General features: G+C 36.5%; 1 protein-coding gene across 1 annotated transcript in view; it reads left to right on the top strand.

Moving 5' to 3' along the window:
* DCTN4 (dynactin subunit 4) overlaps positions 1 to 18,434 on the top strand; it is a 29,941-nt gene that overhangs the window by 3,665 nt on the left and 7,842 nt on the right. Inside the window, exons 3-9 of the mRNA XM_026510782.4 lie at positions 1,693 to 1,871; positions 6,524 to 6,567; positions 7,526 to 7,633; positions 9,193 to 9,266; positions 9,495 to 9,607; positions 9,904 to 10,013; positions 16,490 to 16,563. Of these exons, the coding sequence (XP_026366567.1) occupies positions 1,693 to 1,871; positions 6,524 to 6,567; positions 7,526 to 7,633; positions 9,193 to 9,266; positions 9,495 to 9,607; positions 9,904 to 10,013; positions 16,490 to 16,563 (702 nt within the window). The remainder of the gene's footprint in view (positions 1 to 1,692; positions 1,872 to 6,523; positions 6,568 to 7,525; positions 7,634 to 9,192; positions 9,267 to 9,494; positions 9,608 to 9,903; positions 10,014 to 16,489; positions 16,564 to 18,434) is intronic.

The raw sequence follows: 18,434 nt of genomic DNA, 5'->3' as shown, positions 1-18,434 counted from the left end.
AGGAGTACTGGTAAGATATTTTGTAGAATGTCCCTCCAATGGAATTTATCTGATGCTTTTCTTGTCAGCTGGGGAAATGCGTTATGGGGAGGAAAACCACAGAGGTAAAGTGCGTCTTTCATTACATCCCACCAAGGGTACATACTGTCAATAGAACTTATCACTGTTGATGTTAGCCTCGATGATCTGGCTTGAGGTAGTGTTTGTCAGGTTTCTCCGATGTAGAGTACTCTTTTTTTCTCCCTTTTTATACTGTACTCTCTGCAAGGAAAACACTCTTAGAGCCGACACTTAAATAGCTGGGAGTTATGTTCCCCCTCTGTGAGAGTTCTCTGCTTAAATTATTTGGAATTCTTTTGAATGGCAGATATTTATCTCCTCCCCTTTTTGTTTATTTAATCATTTATTTAAAGCACAAATATTGATTTTATACCTTAGGATATAATCCAGTACCACTTTATTTTTTTTGCTCAGATTGTTCCAGCTTTGACAATTGGGAGCCCTTTCAGTAGACTCCTGTATCCCTTTGATGTACCCCTGTCATTGCATGAACTGGGAGGTGGGGGTGGGTTGTTCATTCATTTGAGCATTTTTTAAGTTTTTGGTCCTACAGAATATTCCAGGCTCACCCCAGGACTCTGCCTCAGTCCTTGAATTAGCCATTTCTCCAAGGAGCCCTGGTTCCTTTTATTGGAAAATGGTATTAAAAACCACGATCTGGGTAGTAGGTGTGCTCATTGCCACTGGGTGCCATTTGGTTTTTAGCTTAGTGTGAAAGTCCTTTGCCACCAGTCATACCCTTATACCTCTATGGATGTGAACCACTATGACTTTTCTTTGCTGAACCCAAGAAATAGCTCCTGATAAAGCCAGACACGGTTTTGTTTTGTATGCTCTCCACACATTAATTTTATCATTTAATCCTCAAAATATCAGTGAACAGTGAACAGTAGGTAGATACCGTATTATCCTTATATGAGGATGTTTTCCAGATGGCAAAATATCGCAGATAATTAGAGTTGTAGAACAGAGCTTCAGAGTAAGTCCAGGACTAGAAGTGGAATCTTGATAATCTAAGATGGTGAAAAAGTTACAAGCAACAAGGCACAGGGACCCCTGAAGGGGAAATGTTGGCTGAGCACTAGGAAGAGTAGTGCCTAAGGAGAGAACAGAAAGCCCTGGCAAGGCACTGCTCCTAGACCGATGCAGTTTGATGGCATTGTTTGGTTTCTGTGTCAGCTCTCTGGCACGGCAAACAAGCAGTTGTTTTCCAAACCCAGTATCACAGCCTATTGTATTGTCGCCTCTTGAGTTTTCATTGTGCCACTGCTCTAAAGGCATAAGCGGTGACCTCTCTCTTCCTCCGAAATCTTCGTGGTCTGTACAAACCTAAAAAGAGACTGAAATAGTTAAATCCAGACTGTTTAACAGTGATTTCCTCTGGAGTAGGATTGGGTCAGGCTCTAATTCTTCAGGAACTTTGATGATGATTGCATTTTTAAAAAAAATAAGTGGACATATAATATCTTTTAAATTTTAAAACAAGATTTTAATACTTTTTTATGTCTTTTTAGTTGAGAGACAGCCTTCCCTTATAGTTCCCTCTCGAATTCCTGACACCTAGAACAATGTGCGGCATATAGCAGGAGCTTGATAAATATTTGTCGAATGAACAGTTGTGTTGTGTTATAGGTGTGCCAACTGCTTTGATTGTCCTGGCTGTATGCACACTCTCTCCACTCGGGCAACAAGCATCTCCACACAGCTTCCAGATGACCCTGCCAAGACCACCATGAAGAAGGCCTATTACCTAGCCTGTGGATTTTGTCGCTGGACATCTAGAGATGTAGGCATGGCAGACAAATCTGTGGGTGAGTCAGGTGGACTTCAGTGTGAGATTTTGTGAAATTGGCCGTGTTATAATTGCCCACAGATGATTATTTCTGTTACCTGTTGGAAGGGAGGAGCTAAATTCAGAGCTAAATCTTCCGTGTTTCCAAATTCTCACATTTATGGACTATAATGTTTCATCTAAGACTGGGTAAACTATTTAGTTTTCTTAGAGTTGGTAAAATAGCGTTGTTAAACCCGACACTTTTTTAGAATCAAAATATTAATGCTTTTCATAAAACATAAACACTCCTGATGATGAAAGACACCATGAACAGATTTAAAAGATAAAACTGACAAACTAAGAAAAATATTTGGATCATATATAACAGACTACAGATAAATAATCAAAAATGAAGAACCCTGATAAATCAAGAAAGAAGCCCCAAAGGCAAAGGATAAGAAGAGCAGCTCTCAGAAGTGGAAATTAAAATGATGAATAACCAAAATGTGTACACGGAAGGGCCCACGGTCGAGTTAAAATGATCTTTGTCTTGACTCCAAACTCCTCCAAACCTTGCAGATTCCATGGAAAGACCTTAACCTTTAGTAAAGTTATAACTCAAGCTTTTGTTTCCCTCCCCTGATATTTTTTTAGCCCTTTCTTTTTATTTCAACACTTCGAGTGTCCATAAATTGCCTTGTACTATTAATGCAAATGAAAACTTCATTGATTTGGCAAATTTTTTAGATCTGGTAATACCAAGTGTTGGCAAGAATATGGCAAAAGAGTTCTTTCATATACTGCTACCTTGGAGAGCAATTTGATAAAATTTATTGTTTTATTTATATTTATTTATTTATTTTTAAAGTATATTTATTTAAGGGAGCTCTGCAGCCAACATGGGGCTTGAACTCACAGCCCGAGATCGAGTCACAAGCTCCTCCCACTGAGCCAGCCAGGCACCCCTATTTTTTTTTTTAAAGATTTTATTTATTTGAGAGAGACAGAGAGAGAACATGAGTGGGAGGGGCAAAGGGAAAGAGAATCTCAAGCCAACTCCTTGCTGAGTGTGGAGTCCAACTTGGGGCTCGATCTCACGACTGAGATCACGACCTGAGCTGAAACCAAGAGTCAGACACTTAGCTGACTGTACCACCCAAGTGCTCCCCCCGCCATTTTTCCCCCCCAGATATGGGGCTTGAACTCAAGACCCTAAGATCAGGACTCAAGCTGAGATCAAGAGTTGGACGTTTAACTTGATTGAGCCACCCAGGTGCCCCAAAGTGTCCCTATTTATATTTGGTTTTATTTTAACAAAATAAATGGCATTTTATTTATTTATTTTAATTCCAGTAGAGTTAACATACAGTGTTAACATTAGTTTCAAGTGTGCAATATAGTGATTCAACAATTCTGTGCATTACTCAGGGTTCATCATGATAGTGTACTCTTAAAAACCCCTTCATCGTTTATTGAAAATAAATTGCTTTTATTCTTCTGCCCAGCATTTCCATATCCAAGTATCCTGGAGCATTAAACACATGCTCAAAGATACATGTATTTTCACAAAACGTTTACCAGTAAAATAGAAAAACTGTGTGTTTTGACCTAAAGACCACCTAAAGCACTAATTACCTTTCCATCATTTGAGTATTTCAGAGTGGAGATTGCACTTACCTTTATTAAAGGAAACTTCTTTATTTTTACATTTCCTGTACTCCATGGTTAACATCAGAGAGTAGAAAATCTGTATGGTCTGTTCAAAATATTGCATTGCTATTTATTTTTTATAAAAACAGTGGCATTGCTAACTCCCCATTGTCTTATTTCTTTCTGAAATTTCATTCAATTTTCTGAAACTTTTTAGACTTGGTAAGAATTCCCAATTTGGGGACTGCCTGAGTAGCTCAGTTGGTTGGGCATCTGCCTGTGGCTGAGGTCCTGATCCCAGGGTTCTGGGATCAAGCCCCACATCAGGCTTCCTGCTCAGTGGGGAGTCTTCTTTTCCCTCTCCCTCTGCACCTCCCCCCTGCTCGTGCTAGCTCTCTCTCTCAAATAAGTAAATAAAATCTTTAAAATTTCAGCTTACTTGCTAGTCTATGATGAAGCCCGTAATGAACCCATTATGTCAGTTGACATAACTAAAATGAAGATAGTCTTTAAGTAAAAACTTCTTATAGATTTTTATACAATTTGGAAGTAAATATGGGTCAGATTTCTTTAGATTAAACTCTGTTCTTAAAAATTTAATCCTTGATTCTGTTGCGTTTGCTCTTTGGTTTACAATGCTTGAGCTCTTGTTTGTTGCTCATTGGTGGACAGATATTCCCTGAAAAGTGATATTTATTAGAAAGATTCTATAGCATCTTTAGATTGTCAGTAAATATTTGTGTTTTAATATCAGTGTAGCAAGTAAATTGTTTGAGTTTGCGTATGATTGTTGTAAGTTGAATATGAAAAACAACCTCAAAGTGGCAGAGTATGTATGCCTCAGTGAATTGAAGTGTATTTTTTTTTTGAAGTGTATTTTTCTGTGTTTGTATTTTTGTCTCTTGTTGTCAAGGTAAAGAAACAAAGCCCCGAAGTCCAAATAGATTTCTCACTGTTACTCTTAAGAGAGTGTTTTATGCTTTTTAAGATTATGAGCCATTAAGGTTGGAGAATTTTATATTTCAGAGCTTAAGACCTGTATTTACTTCTAGAAATCTATCTCCTCTAGGGTATCTTGACAATAATAATTGAATACTAGGAGCTCTTAAAGAGTACAGATAATTTTTTCTTTCATGATGTCATTGGTGTCTGAGAAGCTCTGAAACCACTTTAGAACTATTTGTTTATTTATAAGTAAGCCATTGTGTCTGTAATGTGCAGAGAAATGAGATCATTATGTCTCCCAAATTGCTCTTCAGAATACATTACCAGTTCTAAAGCAATTAGGTAAAACATCTAGATTTTTCAAAATAGTACAACTAAAACATTTCTTTCACATAATTATTTTTCATGATTGTCTTAAGTAAGGCAACTTTTAAAATATGAATATCATACTAAAGGATATTGTTGCCATTTCTTGCAAGAAGGTGTGGTGTCACCTTCAGCAAGCATCCTTTTCGTTTTGAAAAAAGGTTATTTTTACTTACACAGATAATACACATTCATGTATTTATCACCCAGCGTCAGAAATTAAACATAACCAGAACAGTTTAAGTCCCTTGTGTAGCATATCCCCACTAGATCCCCTTTTCTCAGCCTCTTAGAGAAGTAATCATCCCAGTCCTGAATTCAGTGTTTGTCTGTGTCCATGCATGTCTTTATACTTCTCCACATGTCTTTGGCCACTAACAAATGTTTTTTCAATATGAAACAAATGGAGACGTACCATATATGTATCCTGCTACAACTTTCCTCATCGACATTATGTTCGTGATACATAGTTGATTTATCCATGACTTAGCACAGTTTACTTACTGTCTCTTCTTGATGGACATTTATTTACCCCTTCATTTTTTTGCTTTTGACAACAGTGCTTTTAGAAATATTCTTGTTTGTATTTCCTAAGTCTAAGAGTAAAGGTTTCTCTGCATAATTGAAAGTAAAATTGCTTGTTTTAAGTTGTCTGCATCTTCAGCTCTCCAAAATGGCTTACCCAGTTTTTGCTCCCACTAGTAATTAAGAGTAGACTACCCCTTGCTCCAGATCCTTGGCGGCTGTAGTACTGTGGGACTTCTTTCAAATTTTTCCAAACTGATGGTTGTAAAATGGTATCTCATTATAGTTTACTCTTTCCCCTTTTTTTGGTTAGCTTTATTGAGATATACAGTTGACCCTTGAACAATGCAGAGGTTAGATGTGTTGAACCCCTTTTGTGCAGTCGAGAATCTGCATGTAACTTTTGACTCCCAAAACTTAAGTACTAATCAGTAGTCAATGTACTGTTGACTGGAAGCCTTACTGATAACATAAACAGTTGATGAACATGTATTTTGTATATTATATGTATTGTATATATGTAGTTTCATAATATAGTAAGCTAGAAAAGAAATTTAAAAATATGGTTACAGTGCTGTATTGTATTTATTGAAAAAAAGTCCACATATAAGCAGACCCACACAGTTCAAACCCATGTTATTCGGGAGTGAGCTGTATTCATTATGGTTTTACTTTTAGCTTTCTGGAATAATCTTTTCCATTGTGATTTGTGCTGTAAGAAATTCTTCTCTGAATCAAGATCATAGAACATAGAAATTGCAGTGTTATAGATCAGAGCAGGGTCTTAAGAGTCGGACTGCTTGAGCTTGAATTCCAGCTTCACCACTTACTATCTCTGTGACTTCGGGCAAGTTATTTAACCTCCCTGAGCCTCAAGTTCCTCACTTGTAAAATGAGACTAATAATAAGAATCCCCATGTCAGAGGGTTATTGTATAAAATGAAATGTAATACATTTCAAATGACTGGCACAGAAGCCATGTGTGTGGTAGTTGTGATGGGGGTGGTTATCTTTGTCAACATCATTATTTTTAATGAAAATTTCTTTCTGAGTGTTCTGGTCTACGTAACTCATAGGACTATTTCTTAGAAGTTCTGTGATTTTATGTTTTTAAATTTCATTTTGTGGCCTGCAGATGATGTGTTTTATGAAAATAAAAATATTAAATTATGAAAATTTGTTTAATGTTTCTTTGTTTTGCAGCTAGTGGTGGTTGGCAGGAACCTGAAAATCCTCACACACAACGGGTAAGTAAAGCGTCATCAGAGGATGAACTAAGAGAAAAAGACTGAAGATCTTCCATTTTATCAGTGGATATGACATGCTTAGGAATCTGTGATGTGTATTTTGGTGTCTGTTACAGAAAGTGCTTCTCTAAGACATTAAATCACAATGGCTGTATTTTCTAATCTGGCTTAGGTTAATAGAGAAACCTAGCTGTAACTTTAATTCTGTAGTCAGGCTGTCTGTGAATCAGAAAAAGAGAACAGTGTGTTTGTTTTTAGTGAAATAAAAGTTACAAAATAATATATTTTTCCCCTATATGAAAAATAGTTATTTTCAGACATATAAAAGCTATATATCTATACACAGGGTTTTTGTTTTAATATGTGCAAAAGATAATTTCATACCCATGTCTGTGTGTAAGAAAGATATCTAAGCTGATAATTGCAGATACCTTTAGTGAGGAAAAGAGTGGACTTGGGCACAAGAGATAAAAGAGAAGTGTTGCTTTTTATTCTTTCTGTTTAATATTGTTTGAAGTTTTCACAATTAACATATATGCTTTTAGGATTAAAACGTATTTTAAAAATGAAAATTTATGAGAGGGAGAAAAGACAGAGTATGAGATGTCACATTGCTAGAAATAGATAGGCGTGAGGCATGCAGAAAAAATGGGAGCAGTTGTTAGGGGAAATAAGTAATGAAGTAAAAGGGGAGTGAAAAGAGGGCATGAAATTTCCATGCCTTTTCATTGCCCATTTCTTCCTATTGTTAAACTTAAAGGTTCCATTTTAATTCTGCAGATAATTCAGAGAAAAGTAATGAAGAGAAATTCTCTTTGAAGGAAAGGGCAGATTTGCCCACCGTAGTAATTTGTCTTTACTCTGTTCATTATGTGTCCAGTTTTGTCGTTAATTAATTTTGCATATTTCCTGTTAGCTTTTTCATGAAAACAATTATTGCGTCTTTGATTTCTTACAGATGAACAAACTGATTGAATATTACCAGCAGCTTGCTCAGAAAGAGAAGGTTGAGCGAGATCGCAAGAAACTGGCACGGCGTAGAAACTATATGCCTTTGGCTTTTTCGGTGAGAACTTGGTACAAAAAGGAGTGTGTAGCTCATTGATCAAGACCTGTGTGCCTTGAGAACAGTGACCATTTCAGAAAGTGGCCGCTGACCTTAGATTCCTGAATGATGGGTAGCAGAGAAAGGTTTCTCAAATCATAGGTATTTAAGTCCAGCAGTTAGGCTTTTGCCATATCATTCACTCTATTTGAGTTCTTTGAGTTTTAAGGGCATTCATGTTCCTTTTTGCATCACTGCCCTCTCTCTTCTGATTATTCCCCAGGGCTAGTGTTTCATTTTGTAGGTACCACAGAACTCTTAAACAGCAAGTCAGAAGAAGATGGGCAAGTGTTAGATTTTATTCATATAACCCAGATAGGCCACCTTTGACATCCTATAGTATTGGGTTCCCAGCTCAGATGATTATTTCTGGCACCTTCCTATAGTTCTCCAGTGTGAAGAACACGGACTCTTACACAGTGCATTTTGCGTGGCTGATAAATAGTAATATACGCCAGTGTCATTGACAGGAATTCTTTACGGAAGTCATTCTCTAGTAGTTTGTGTGCTACCAATCCAGAAGCAAAAGATTAGGATTTGGGAGCTTTTGTTATTGTTCCCCAAGTTTTATTTGCTCTCATAGAACAGTTTCTTTTCTGTATGCTTGCTTAGGGCCGAGCAGGTTGACATCGAATAAATAACAGTCATTGAAGGACAGTGATGTGTCAGGCACTGTTCTAATAAGGACTTTTCACATATTTAATCCTCACAACAGTCCTGTGGGTTAGATTGACCGTTGAGGAAATGTAACTTGTCATACTGCTTCTGCATGAGAATTAGTTAAGCCACTGAAACCCTAAGGATTGGTGAGGTCCATATAAAAATATTTAGTTTAGAAGTTAATAAAACATTAAAACATGCAAAGCACCTACACTTGCTAGAGACTTCAGTGAAGTCTAAATGAAATGTGCAGAACAGCCCAGTGGTATGATCAGCATATGCACTAGCGTATGTAGGAGAGGAATTCGAATGAAAGGCATTGTTCTTCCAGCTTCCCTTATAACCTGCCTGCTGTATGAGTTTGCTTCTGTCTTACGCTGCATTTTTTTGTCTCTGTTGCAACCTGCTGCTATTTGGGGGCCTACAGCAACACACTATTCATGTAGTGGTAAGTTCTCTTTTATGATTCTTGCTAACCCTGAAGAAGTTAGCAGATGATCACTGGTGTTCCAAGAAGACATTCATCATGTGTCTTAGACACTCCACATTGTTCTGGTCTAAGTCATCGCTTAGATATTTTTAGATTAATAGTTTTTTAAAAAAATCACATTTAGTTCAGTTTTACTCTACTAATGTAGTTTCAGTCTCCATGTTTGGTGCTTTTATTATTATTTTAAAAATAAGATGATATGGGGTTACAAATTACTTTCTTTAAAAGGAGCTTTCAAATTAGCTTTTTTTTTTTTTTTTTTTGCTTATTTCCCTGAGCTTCTCATGCTGTCCTACCCAAAAAGCTTTTTTTTGATAAATAAAATGTATAAACATGGGATTTGTAATTGGAATTTCTGAACTCCGTTTAGGACAAATATGGTCTTGGAACCAGGCTTCAGCGACCACGAGCTGGTGCAACCATCAGTACCCTTGCCGGACTGTCGTAAGTTTGGACATTAAGTGGCTTTGAGGAGAAAAGCAGGTATCAAAATGAATATTGAAAGAATGTGACATAAAACAGTTGCTACTGGGGAAGAAGATTGTCATGCTTACAAAAGATCTGAACAGAGAAAGAATGTGCTACAATAGCAGAATACTTCAGTTACCGATATCATGGACTTTGAAGATGACCAGGTGGACCTTTGAGAAATGCATGCTTTTTCTCTTTTAGCCTTAAAGAGGGGGAGGACCAGAAAGAGATAAAGATTGAGCCAGCTCAGGCTGTGGACGAAGTGGAGCCTCTGCCTGAAGATTACTATACAAGACCAGTAAATTTAACAGAGGGTAATATTTTACATTATTTTGCTTCGTTTCTATTTTACATCTAATTCTGCTTTTATTACTAATATGCCCTGAGTTTTGAGATTTTTAATGGCATCATGTTGTCGGTAGCGAAATAAATGAAGTAACAAATGAAATACGTATAATCATTTGAAGAACTTTAAAATGTCAGATTTCTCTGTTGTAGTTTTTTGAAGAACTATTCACAAAGGAAGTGTGGTTTCATGCGATTATCTCATATAAGTCTGATTTTGAGCGAGTCATTATAAACTAAGCCTGGTTTCTGCCTTTCATCCTAGTGACCACCCTTCAGCAGCGCCTCTTGCAGCCCGACTTCCAGCCAGTCTGTGCTTCACAGCTCTATCCACGTCACAAACATCTTCTGATCAAACGGTCCCTGCGCTGTCGGGTAATCATTCCTTTCTGTAGAGTTACCATTTGTACAAGAGAAAAGCAGAAATAAATTAAACATTGGTATCTGGCCAATATCGAAACTTCTGGAATGTAATAAATATGAAAAATGCTTTTAGAGAATCTACTTGGTGTCCAGGCACCATTTTAATGCTTTCAAGATAAAAATCCTCACAACTATGAGATGTAGGTACTGTTGTTACCCCTGTTCTATTCATGTGGAAACTGAAGTACTTGAAGGTTAATAAGTTCATAGCACTAACCCCTAAAAGAATAGTGAAAGAATATATAACTTCTAGGCTGGTAGAGAGGAAACAAAGAGGAGTAGTAAAAAAATAATTTGAAAGAAAGCAAGAGAGAAGAAACATGAGCAAAATGCAGCCTTTATGAATTTATAAAACAAACAACTGAGTTTCTTCAATAAATAAATTGTAAAAGAAAACAAAACAAAAAAAAATCCTTTTAGATCAGTGCTATTCAGAACTTTCTCTGGTGAGGGGAGTGTTCTGTGTATGCACAGCCCAACATGGTAGCCATTAGCCACATGTTACTGTTCAGCACTTGAAATGTGACACTGCACTGAGGTTCTAAATTTTTCATTTTTGCTAATTAAATAACCACATGTGACTAGTGGCTACTGTTAACAACACAGCGCTAGGTTAGAAGAGACCTGAGAGGCATATCAACCAAACACGGTGTGTAGACTTCATTTAAATCCCAATTCCAACAAAACCTAAGAAGAAAGGGCCCAGGGAGGGAGGGAGGAAAGGAAGAAACATTTATGAAACCATTGGAGAAATTTAAACACTAGCTGGATTTTTGATGCTATTAAAAGAACTTTTCATGTTTTTAGGGATAATAATAATATTTTTAAAAATATCTTTATCTTTTATAGATATATACCAAAATAGTTATGGATGAAATGACATGATGTCTGATGTTTGTTTCAAAATAGGCATGGTGAATGGGTGAGAGTATAGATGAAACAAGATTGGCCATTGTTGCTAACAAGCTGCTAATTATTAAAGCTAGGTCACATGTACCTACGAATTTCTAATACTACTTTGTATTTTGCATATGTTAGAAAATTTCTCTAATGAAAAAGCTTTCTAAAATAAAGATACAGGCTTCTAGTTATGGAATGAATAAATGATAGGAATAAAAGGCTTAGCATAGGAATATAGTTAAATGATATTGTAATAGCGTTGTACGGTGACAGATGGCAGCTACACTTGTGAGCATAGCATAGCATATAGGAATGTTGAATCACTATGTTGTACACCTGAAACTAATGTAACGTTATGTGTCAACTATACTCAACAAAAATTTAAAAATAAATAAAAAGGAAGGAAAAACTCACTTTAAGTATAAAGACACATATAGGTTAAAAGTAAACAGATGGAAACAGATATACCATGCTGACAGTACGCACTGGAGAGCAAGAGTAGCTATGTTAGTTTCAGATAGAGCAGATTTCATAGTAAAGTTAACAGGGATAAAGAAGGGCATCAGATAATGATGAAGGGGTTAATTTTCCAGGAAGGCGTAGCAATTCTTAACGTGTGTATGCCTAACAATAATGCCAACCTACGTGAGGCAAAAACTGATAGAGCTGCGAGGAGAAATAGATGAATCCACTCTCATAGTTGGAGACTTCATCACCCCCTTCTTAGAAATGGACAGATCCAGCAGGTAGAAAATCAATAAGGACATAGCTAAACTCAACACCATTGATCTCTAGATAAAATTGGCATTTGTAGACTGCTTGATCTACCAACAGCAGAATACACATTTTTCTCAAGCTTACCTGGAACATTCACCAAGGCAGTCTACATTTCTGGACCATAAAAAACAAACAAAAAAGACCCTTAAATTTAAAAGAACAGAAATCATACAATTTCTACTCTCAGACCGCTGTAGGATTAAACTAGAAAGTAAGAGAAACCTAGAAAGTGTTCTAGAAAACCAGAAAGTCTCCAAGTATGTGGAGATTAAACAACACATTTCTGCTTGCTCACTCGCTCTAAAATAAATAAATCTTAAAAAAAAGAAATTTCAAGCAGAGATCAATGAAATTGAAAATAGGAACTCAAATTGAGAAAATCAACAAAACCAAAAGTTTTGTTGAAAAGACCAATAAAATCGATAAGCTTCTCTTCAGGCCTCCTAGGAAAAAAGAGGGCATGTTTTACTAGTCAGAAATGAAAAAGAGATCTATAAAAATTAAAGGATAATAAAGATACACTGTGAACAACTGTATGCCCACAAATTTGATAACCTAGATAAAGTGGACTATTTTTTGAAAGACCCAATCTGCCAAAATTCACACAAGAAGAAAAGTATGATCTGAGTAGACCTATATGTATTAAATAAGAAATTGAATCAATAATTAATAATCTTCCAAAACAGAAAGTCCCATGCTCACTTGTGTTCATGGGTGAATTCTACCACATAATTATACCAATTCTTATAATGTCTTTTAGAAGATAGAAGCAAAGGAATACTTCCTAATTCATTTTATGAGGCCAGCATTACCCTGGTACCAAGCAGGCAAACATTACAAGAAAACTACAAAGCAGTATCTCTCATGAACATAGATGCAGAAATTCTCAACAAAATACTAACAAATCAAATCCAAAAAAGTATTAAAAGAATTATACACCATGACCAAGTGGGATTTATACCTGGGAGGCAAGGCTGGTTCAACATTTGAAAATTAGTGTAATCCATCACATCAACAGAATTAAAAAAAAAAAAAAATCACATGATCCTATTGATAGGTGCAGAAAAGGCATTTGACAAAATCCAATACCTATTCATGATAAAAAAAAAAAAAATAGGACTCAAAAACAGGAATACAGAACTTTCTCGACTTGATAACGGCTATGTACAAAAAGAAAAGAGGAAAAAGGACAAAACCAGTGGTTCAAAGAGAAAGCATGTAATGAGATAGATTTATAGCCAGATATCTCACTGCGCCAGTGAACTAAGTGCTTCTGTTAAAAGACTAAATAAGAAAACCCAACAAAATGCAGCTACTCATTACATGCTAATCACAAGAAACATAAACAGAATTCAGAAAGGTTGGAAGTGAAGATAGATGGGAAAGATGGATTGTGTAAATACTAAATTTTTAAATGGAGGGATAATTCATAAAGGAAATAATTCACAAAGAAAATGTAACAGTTCTAAAATTGTATGCTGTAAATAATGTAGACTCAAAATACATAAACATTTGAGAAAATTACATTAATAGACAAATGATTTGGGGAAATTTAACGTGCTTCTCTTGGTAACTGAGAGAACAAACGTGTACCCAATATCTGCAGAATATACATCTTTCCAAGTACACACAGAGCATGTATAAAAATTAACTGTATACTGGTCATAAAGTCAGTCTCAGCATTGTTCAAAAGATGACATTATTAGGTATATTATTTGATCATAATGCAGTTAAGTTAGGAATTAGTCATTCCTGTAGAGCAAAATTTGTAGGACGCAACTAAGGCCATGCTTAGAAGTAAATCTATATATTAGAAAAGAAATAAAAGATCAGTGATTTCAGCAGCCATTTCAAGAAGTTAGAAAAAGAACAGCAAAGGAAGTACAAAGTAACTTGAAGGAAGAGGATACTAATGAATTAAGAACCACTGTAAAATAGAAAAGAGCAATAAAACCGAAAGTCAGTTCCTTTAAGGAGATTAATTATAATAAATTTTAATATGTAAATTAATAAAACTCTATACAAAATTCATGTTGACTGTGTAATACACCATATAAACCAAAAGTAAATAAGCAGGTGCCTATAGATCCATCTATCTTCAGGGTGGATAAACCTCCACAAATACAAACCAAAATATGCATATTGTGGTACATCCATGCAGTGAGTGCTGTCACTAAAATAGAATGTACTAATACGGGGTATATTTTTAAATGCAAAAAGCATGGTGTGTGGCAAGTACACAGCTTTTTGTGTAAGGGAAGGGGGGAAGGAAAATTAAAATGTGTGTGTATAAACATAAAACATTTTTTCAGTATGCATATATGTAGATTAATAGACTTGGAACAGAATAGAGAAAGCAGAAACAGACTCATGGGTGTGAGGGAACTTGGTGTTTACTAAATACAGCATTGCAGATCTTTGGGTAAAGAATAGCCTGTTAAATTTTGCTAGGTCACATAATTACATAAAAATAAAATTGGGTCTGTGTTTCACACCATACACAAAAGTCAATTTCAGGAACATTAGAAACTTTATTTTTTTTTTAAGATAATTTTTATTTATTAGAGAGAAGAGTGCATAAGCGGAGGGAGGGGGAGAGGGAGTGGGAGAGGGAGAAGCAGACCCCCCACTGAGCAGCGAGTGCGAGGTTCAGTCCCAGGACCCTGAGATCATGACCTGAGCCGAAGGCACATACTTAGCCAACTGAACCACCCAGGTGCCCTGGAACATTAGAAACTTCAATGAGCAAATATGAGGAGCAAAACTTATAGAAGGAAACAGAAGAAAATCTTTGACTTCTGGGTAGGGGAGTATTCCATAAATAAGACAAATCAGCACAAACTATAAGGACAATAATTTACTGTTGACACATTAAAACTTATACCTGCACTCCAAAGAAATCCCATAGTAATGAAAAGATAGGCCATAGCCTGGGAAAAGTAATTTGTAAGATATATAATTAAAGGATTAGTGTCCAGAACACGTAACGAACTTTAGCAGATCAGTAAGGTAAAGATATTCCAGTATATGAATACCCAGTAAATAGTAACCTACAAGTCATGTCAGAGGAGATCCCAATAGCCAGTAAATATGAAAGATACTCTACAGTAATCAGAGAAATGTCTGTTAAAACCACAGTGAGATACCATTTGATAGTTACCAGATTAGCAAAAGTTAACACATGTGGGAAATGACTGATGTACAAGAATACTCATTGCTGTGTTATTTACCGTAGCAAAATCTTGGAAACATCCTAGACATCCATCAATTTGGGTATGGTTGAATAAGTTACAGAAATGATGATGGTAGGGCACAGAGGTGGCTCTGTGTGTGCTGGTATGGAGTTCCAAGATCGTAAGTAAAAAATCAAAGGGCAGAAGAGTATATAAAATGCTCCCTTTTATGTTACTGTAAAAAAGACGATGTGTGTATGTACTTGGATGTGTGCAAGCTGTTTGTGAGAAAACACATGAGATACTGATTGGGCTCTGGGGAGGAGGAGAAGGAGACAAGGAATGGGTACCTTTACACTGTACCTGTGTTGTACTGTTAAGAAATTTTTTTAACCAGGTGTATGTAGTACCCGTTCAAGAAAGTAAAAATTGTTACTGTTTTTAAAGCATGGGATCTGAAATCACACTGCTTGGATTTATTTTTTTTTTTTTTAAGATTTTTATTTATTTATTTGACAGAGACAGCCAGCAAGAGAGGGAACACAAGCAGGGGGAGTGGGAGAGGAAGAAGCAGGCTCCTAGCAGAGGAGCCTGATGTGGGGCTCGATCCCAGAATGCTGGGATCACGCCCTGAGCCGAAGGCAGACGCTTAATGACTGCACCACCCAGGCGCCCCCACACTACTTGGATTTAAATCCCAGCTTCAATTCTTTTTTTTTTTTTTTAATAATTATTTATTTTAGAGAGGGCACGAGAGCATGAGTTGGAGGCAGAGGGAGAGACTCTCAAACAGAGGCCCAGCTGAGTGTGGAGCCTGACTCAGAGCTCGGTCTCACAATCCCAAGATCATGACCTCTGTGCCAAAACCAAGAGTTGGACACTTAACTGACTGAGCCACCCAGGCACCCTGACCAGCTTTAATTCTTATTGGCTCTGTGGAGTTGTACAGGTTACTTGCCCTTTTTGTGCCCCATTTTCATCATGTGTAAAATGGGGACAATAATAGTTTTGGTACCTACACTTGCCTTATAAAGTCGATGTGATGTTTAAATCCACTTTAACTAAGGAGCACATCGTTTGACACCCCTGGTATGTACTCAGTATGTGTTAGTTACTATTTCAGTGGTTACTAAGCACCGCAGAAGTACAATACTATTTGATAGTGTGCTTGCTTATGTCCAGAGAAGTCCAAAACATCATCTTTTGCAAATTTTGGCCATCAGTAGCATACATACTATTTCACAACATGTGTGGTCTTGGGGCGCCTGGGTGGCGCAGTCGTTAAGCATCTGCCTTCGGCTCAGGGCGTGAGCCCGGCGTTATGGGATCGAGCCCCACATCTGGCTCCTCCGCTAGGAGCCTGCTTCTTCCTCTTCCACTCCCCCTGCTTGTGTTCCCTCTCTTGCTGGCTGTCTCTATCTCTGTCAAATAAATAATCTTAAAAAAAAAAAATGTGGTCTTGCAGCAGAATAAAACAAAACTGGAGTAAATGCTGTCCTTTTGAATTTAGCACTGTGTGGATCCAGCAGGGTATGTTCGTGTTTTCCTCTGATACATGTTACAATTTTTTCTTTTTAGAAATGTGAACATAATTTGAGCAAGCCAGAATTTAATCCAACATCTATCAAATTCAAAATCCAACTGGTTGCTGTGTGAGTATTTTGGGATTGGTGTTTTAGTTACTGTTCTTTGACTTTTTTCAACACGAAATGTATTTACTCTGGGCTTAGAAAAAAAAGAAAAGAAATCCTGCATCAGAATAATCTTGCTGTTTCTTCTGTTTAGGTTTCGAGTTGCATACCATGAAGTTTAAGACAAATTATAGACCGAGAATCAAGGGTGTTTACGTCAGGGACACAGTGATGGTGTGGTCTGGGCGGTGATTGTTAGTTGATTTTTGGACAGAGAGTCACTGGTCATTGATTACAAATTATAAAATACCTAATTTTGGTAATGATCCAAATTATTAAAGTAAAAAATAACCAAGTATAGCAAATCAAAGAGTATCCCTACAACAATGTTCATCTTATGTTCTGATAACAGTCAATGAGTGGGATAAAAGTGATTATTAGTGTTAATGCCCTGGGACTTGTTAATAGAAGGGAATTTTGTGTATGAAAACCACTTACCAAACAAAAATATTTTGAAAAATTAAAATGTTGTCTTGACTTCAGGGCAAGAAATGCTTAAAGGGAACTAAGTAAGGCAGGAAACGCAGAAACCACTAAAGAAAATAGATAGCTGGCCCTTAGCAAAAAAAAAACAAACAAACAAACATGAGATGTAAAAAAAAAAAAAAAAAAAAAAAATTGACAACAGAATCCTGAGACGGACAATAGAGCAGGAAAGAATATTTGCTACTCCATGACAGATAAAAATTTAATGTCCCTGGAAGACAGAATTCCCACCGATTGGAAGGATAAAAATGGGAGTGGGACAAAGGATTTGAACTGGCAGCTTAGAGAAGAGGAATTTCAAATGGTCAGTGAATACATGGAAAGATGCTGAGACTTGATAGGAAGAGTTTAAAATAATAAAGAGCATTTAGTGCTCATGAGAATGCAGGGAAACCTATTTGCATACATTGCTGCTAGGCTTGTGGATTGCTAGAATCTTTTTGGAGAGGGGTCTGGAATATCAAGACAAAATTATATAGACCAAACCAGGAGTACTGTCTTAGGAATCTATTCTGTTGAAACAAAACCACCGTATCTAAAGATACATATGTAAGGATGTGTATTGTAACATTTTAATGGCAAAAAGCTAGAAACCGTTTCAGTGTCAAGCTGATTAACCATTAACAAATAGTTGATTGAGGTACACTCGGGTTGTAGAATATTGTGCAGCAATTAAAAATAAGTCCTTCCACCAGTCAAAAATGTTGAGAAATGCTGGTCTATTCACTTTGGAGGAAAGAATAGGTATGTAAACACTAAGCTGGGATTTGACCCTGGATGATTCTGAGTTCAAACTAAGCACATGTGAGTGTAGTATTCTCTTGTCTTACTTAAAGAGGCAGCAAAACATAGTGGTTAAGGGGAAGAACCCTGGAGGTACACTGCCTGAATTTGAATCCTGGCCACTCACCAGCAAGTTACTTCTCCCAAGCCGAGTTTCTTCATCTCTGTAATAGGGGTGATGATGATAACACCTGTCTCATGCAGTCACGGTGAATATTGCATAAGTTAAATTTAAAGTTTTCAAAACATTGCCTGGCACGTAGTGCTTTATAAAAGTATGTGGTAGTGTGTTTCTACCTCTGCAGTGTGTTACTAAGTCAGTCATGGGTCCTGTAAGCAGTTGCCTTTTAGATTTACAAAAATGGATTAATAAAATCTCAAAAAATGTATCTAGCAAATGTATAAGGAAGATATCATAATGCACACAGATATATAGGCTCTAAAAAGAAGTGTACATACGATTTCAGAAAGAACTCATTACTAGTTGGTTTCATGTCTTAAGTTCTTACTGTGATGGTATGATTCATAAAAATTCTTTTTCTGTGACATGTTTTAATTGAAGA

Source organism: Ursus arctos, unplaced genomic scaffold, assembly GCF_023065955.2.
Source record: "Ursus arctos isolate Adak ecotype North America unplaced genomic scaffold, UrsArc2.0 scaffold_15, whole genome shotgun sequence".
Classification (NCBI taxonomy): Eukaryota; Metazoa; Chordata; class Mammalia; order Carnivora; family Ursidae; genus Ursus; species Ursus arctos.
Note: the sequence above shows the minus strand (reverse complement) of the source record. Positions and strands in the feature narration are given on the sequence as shown.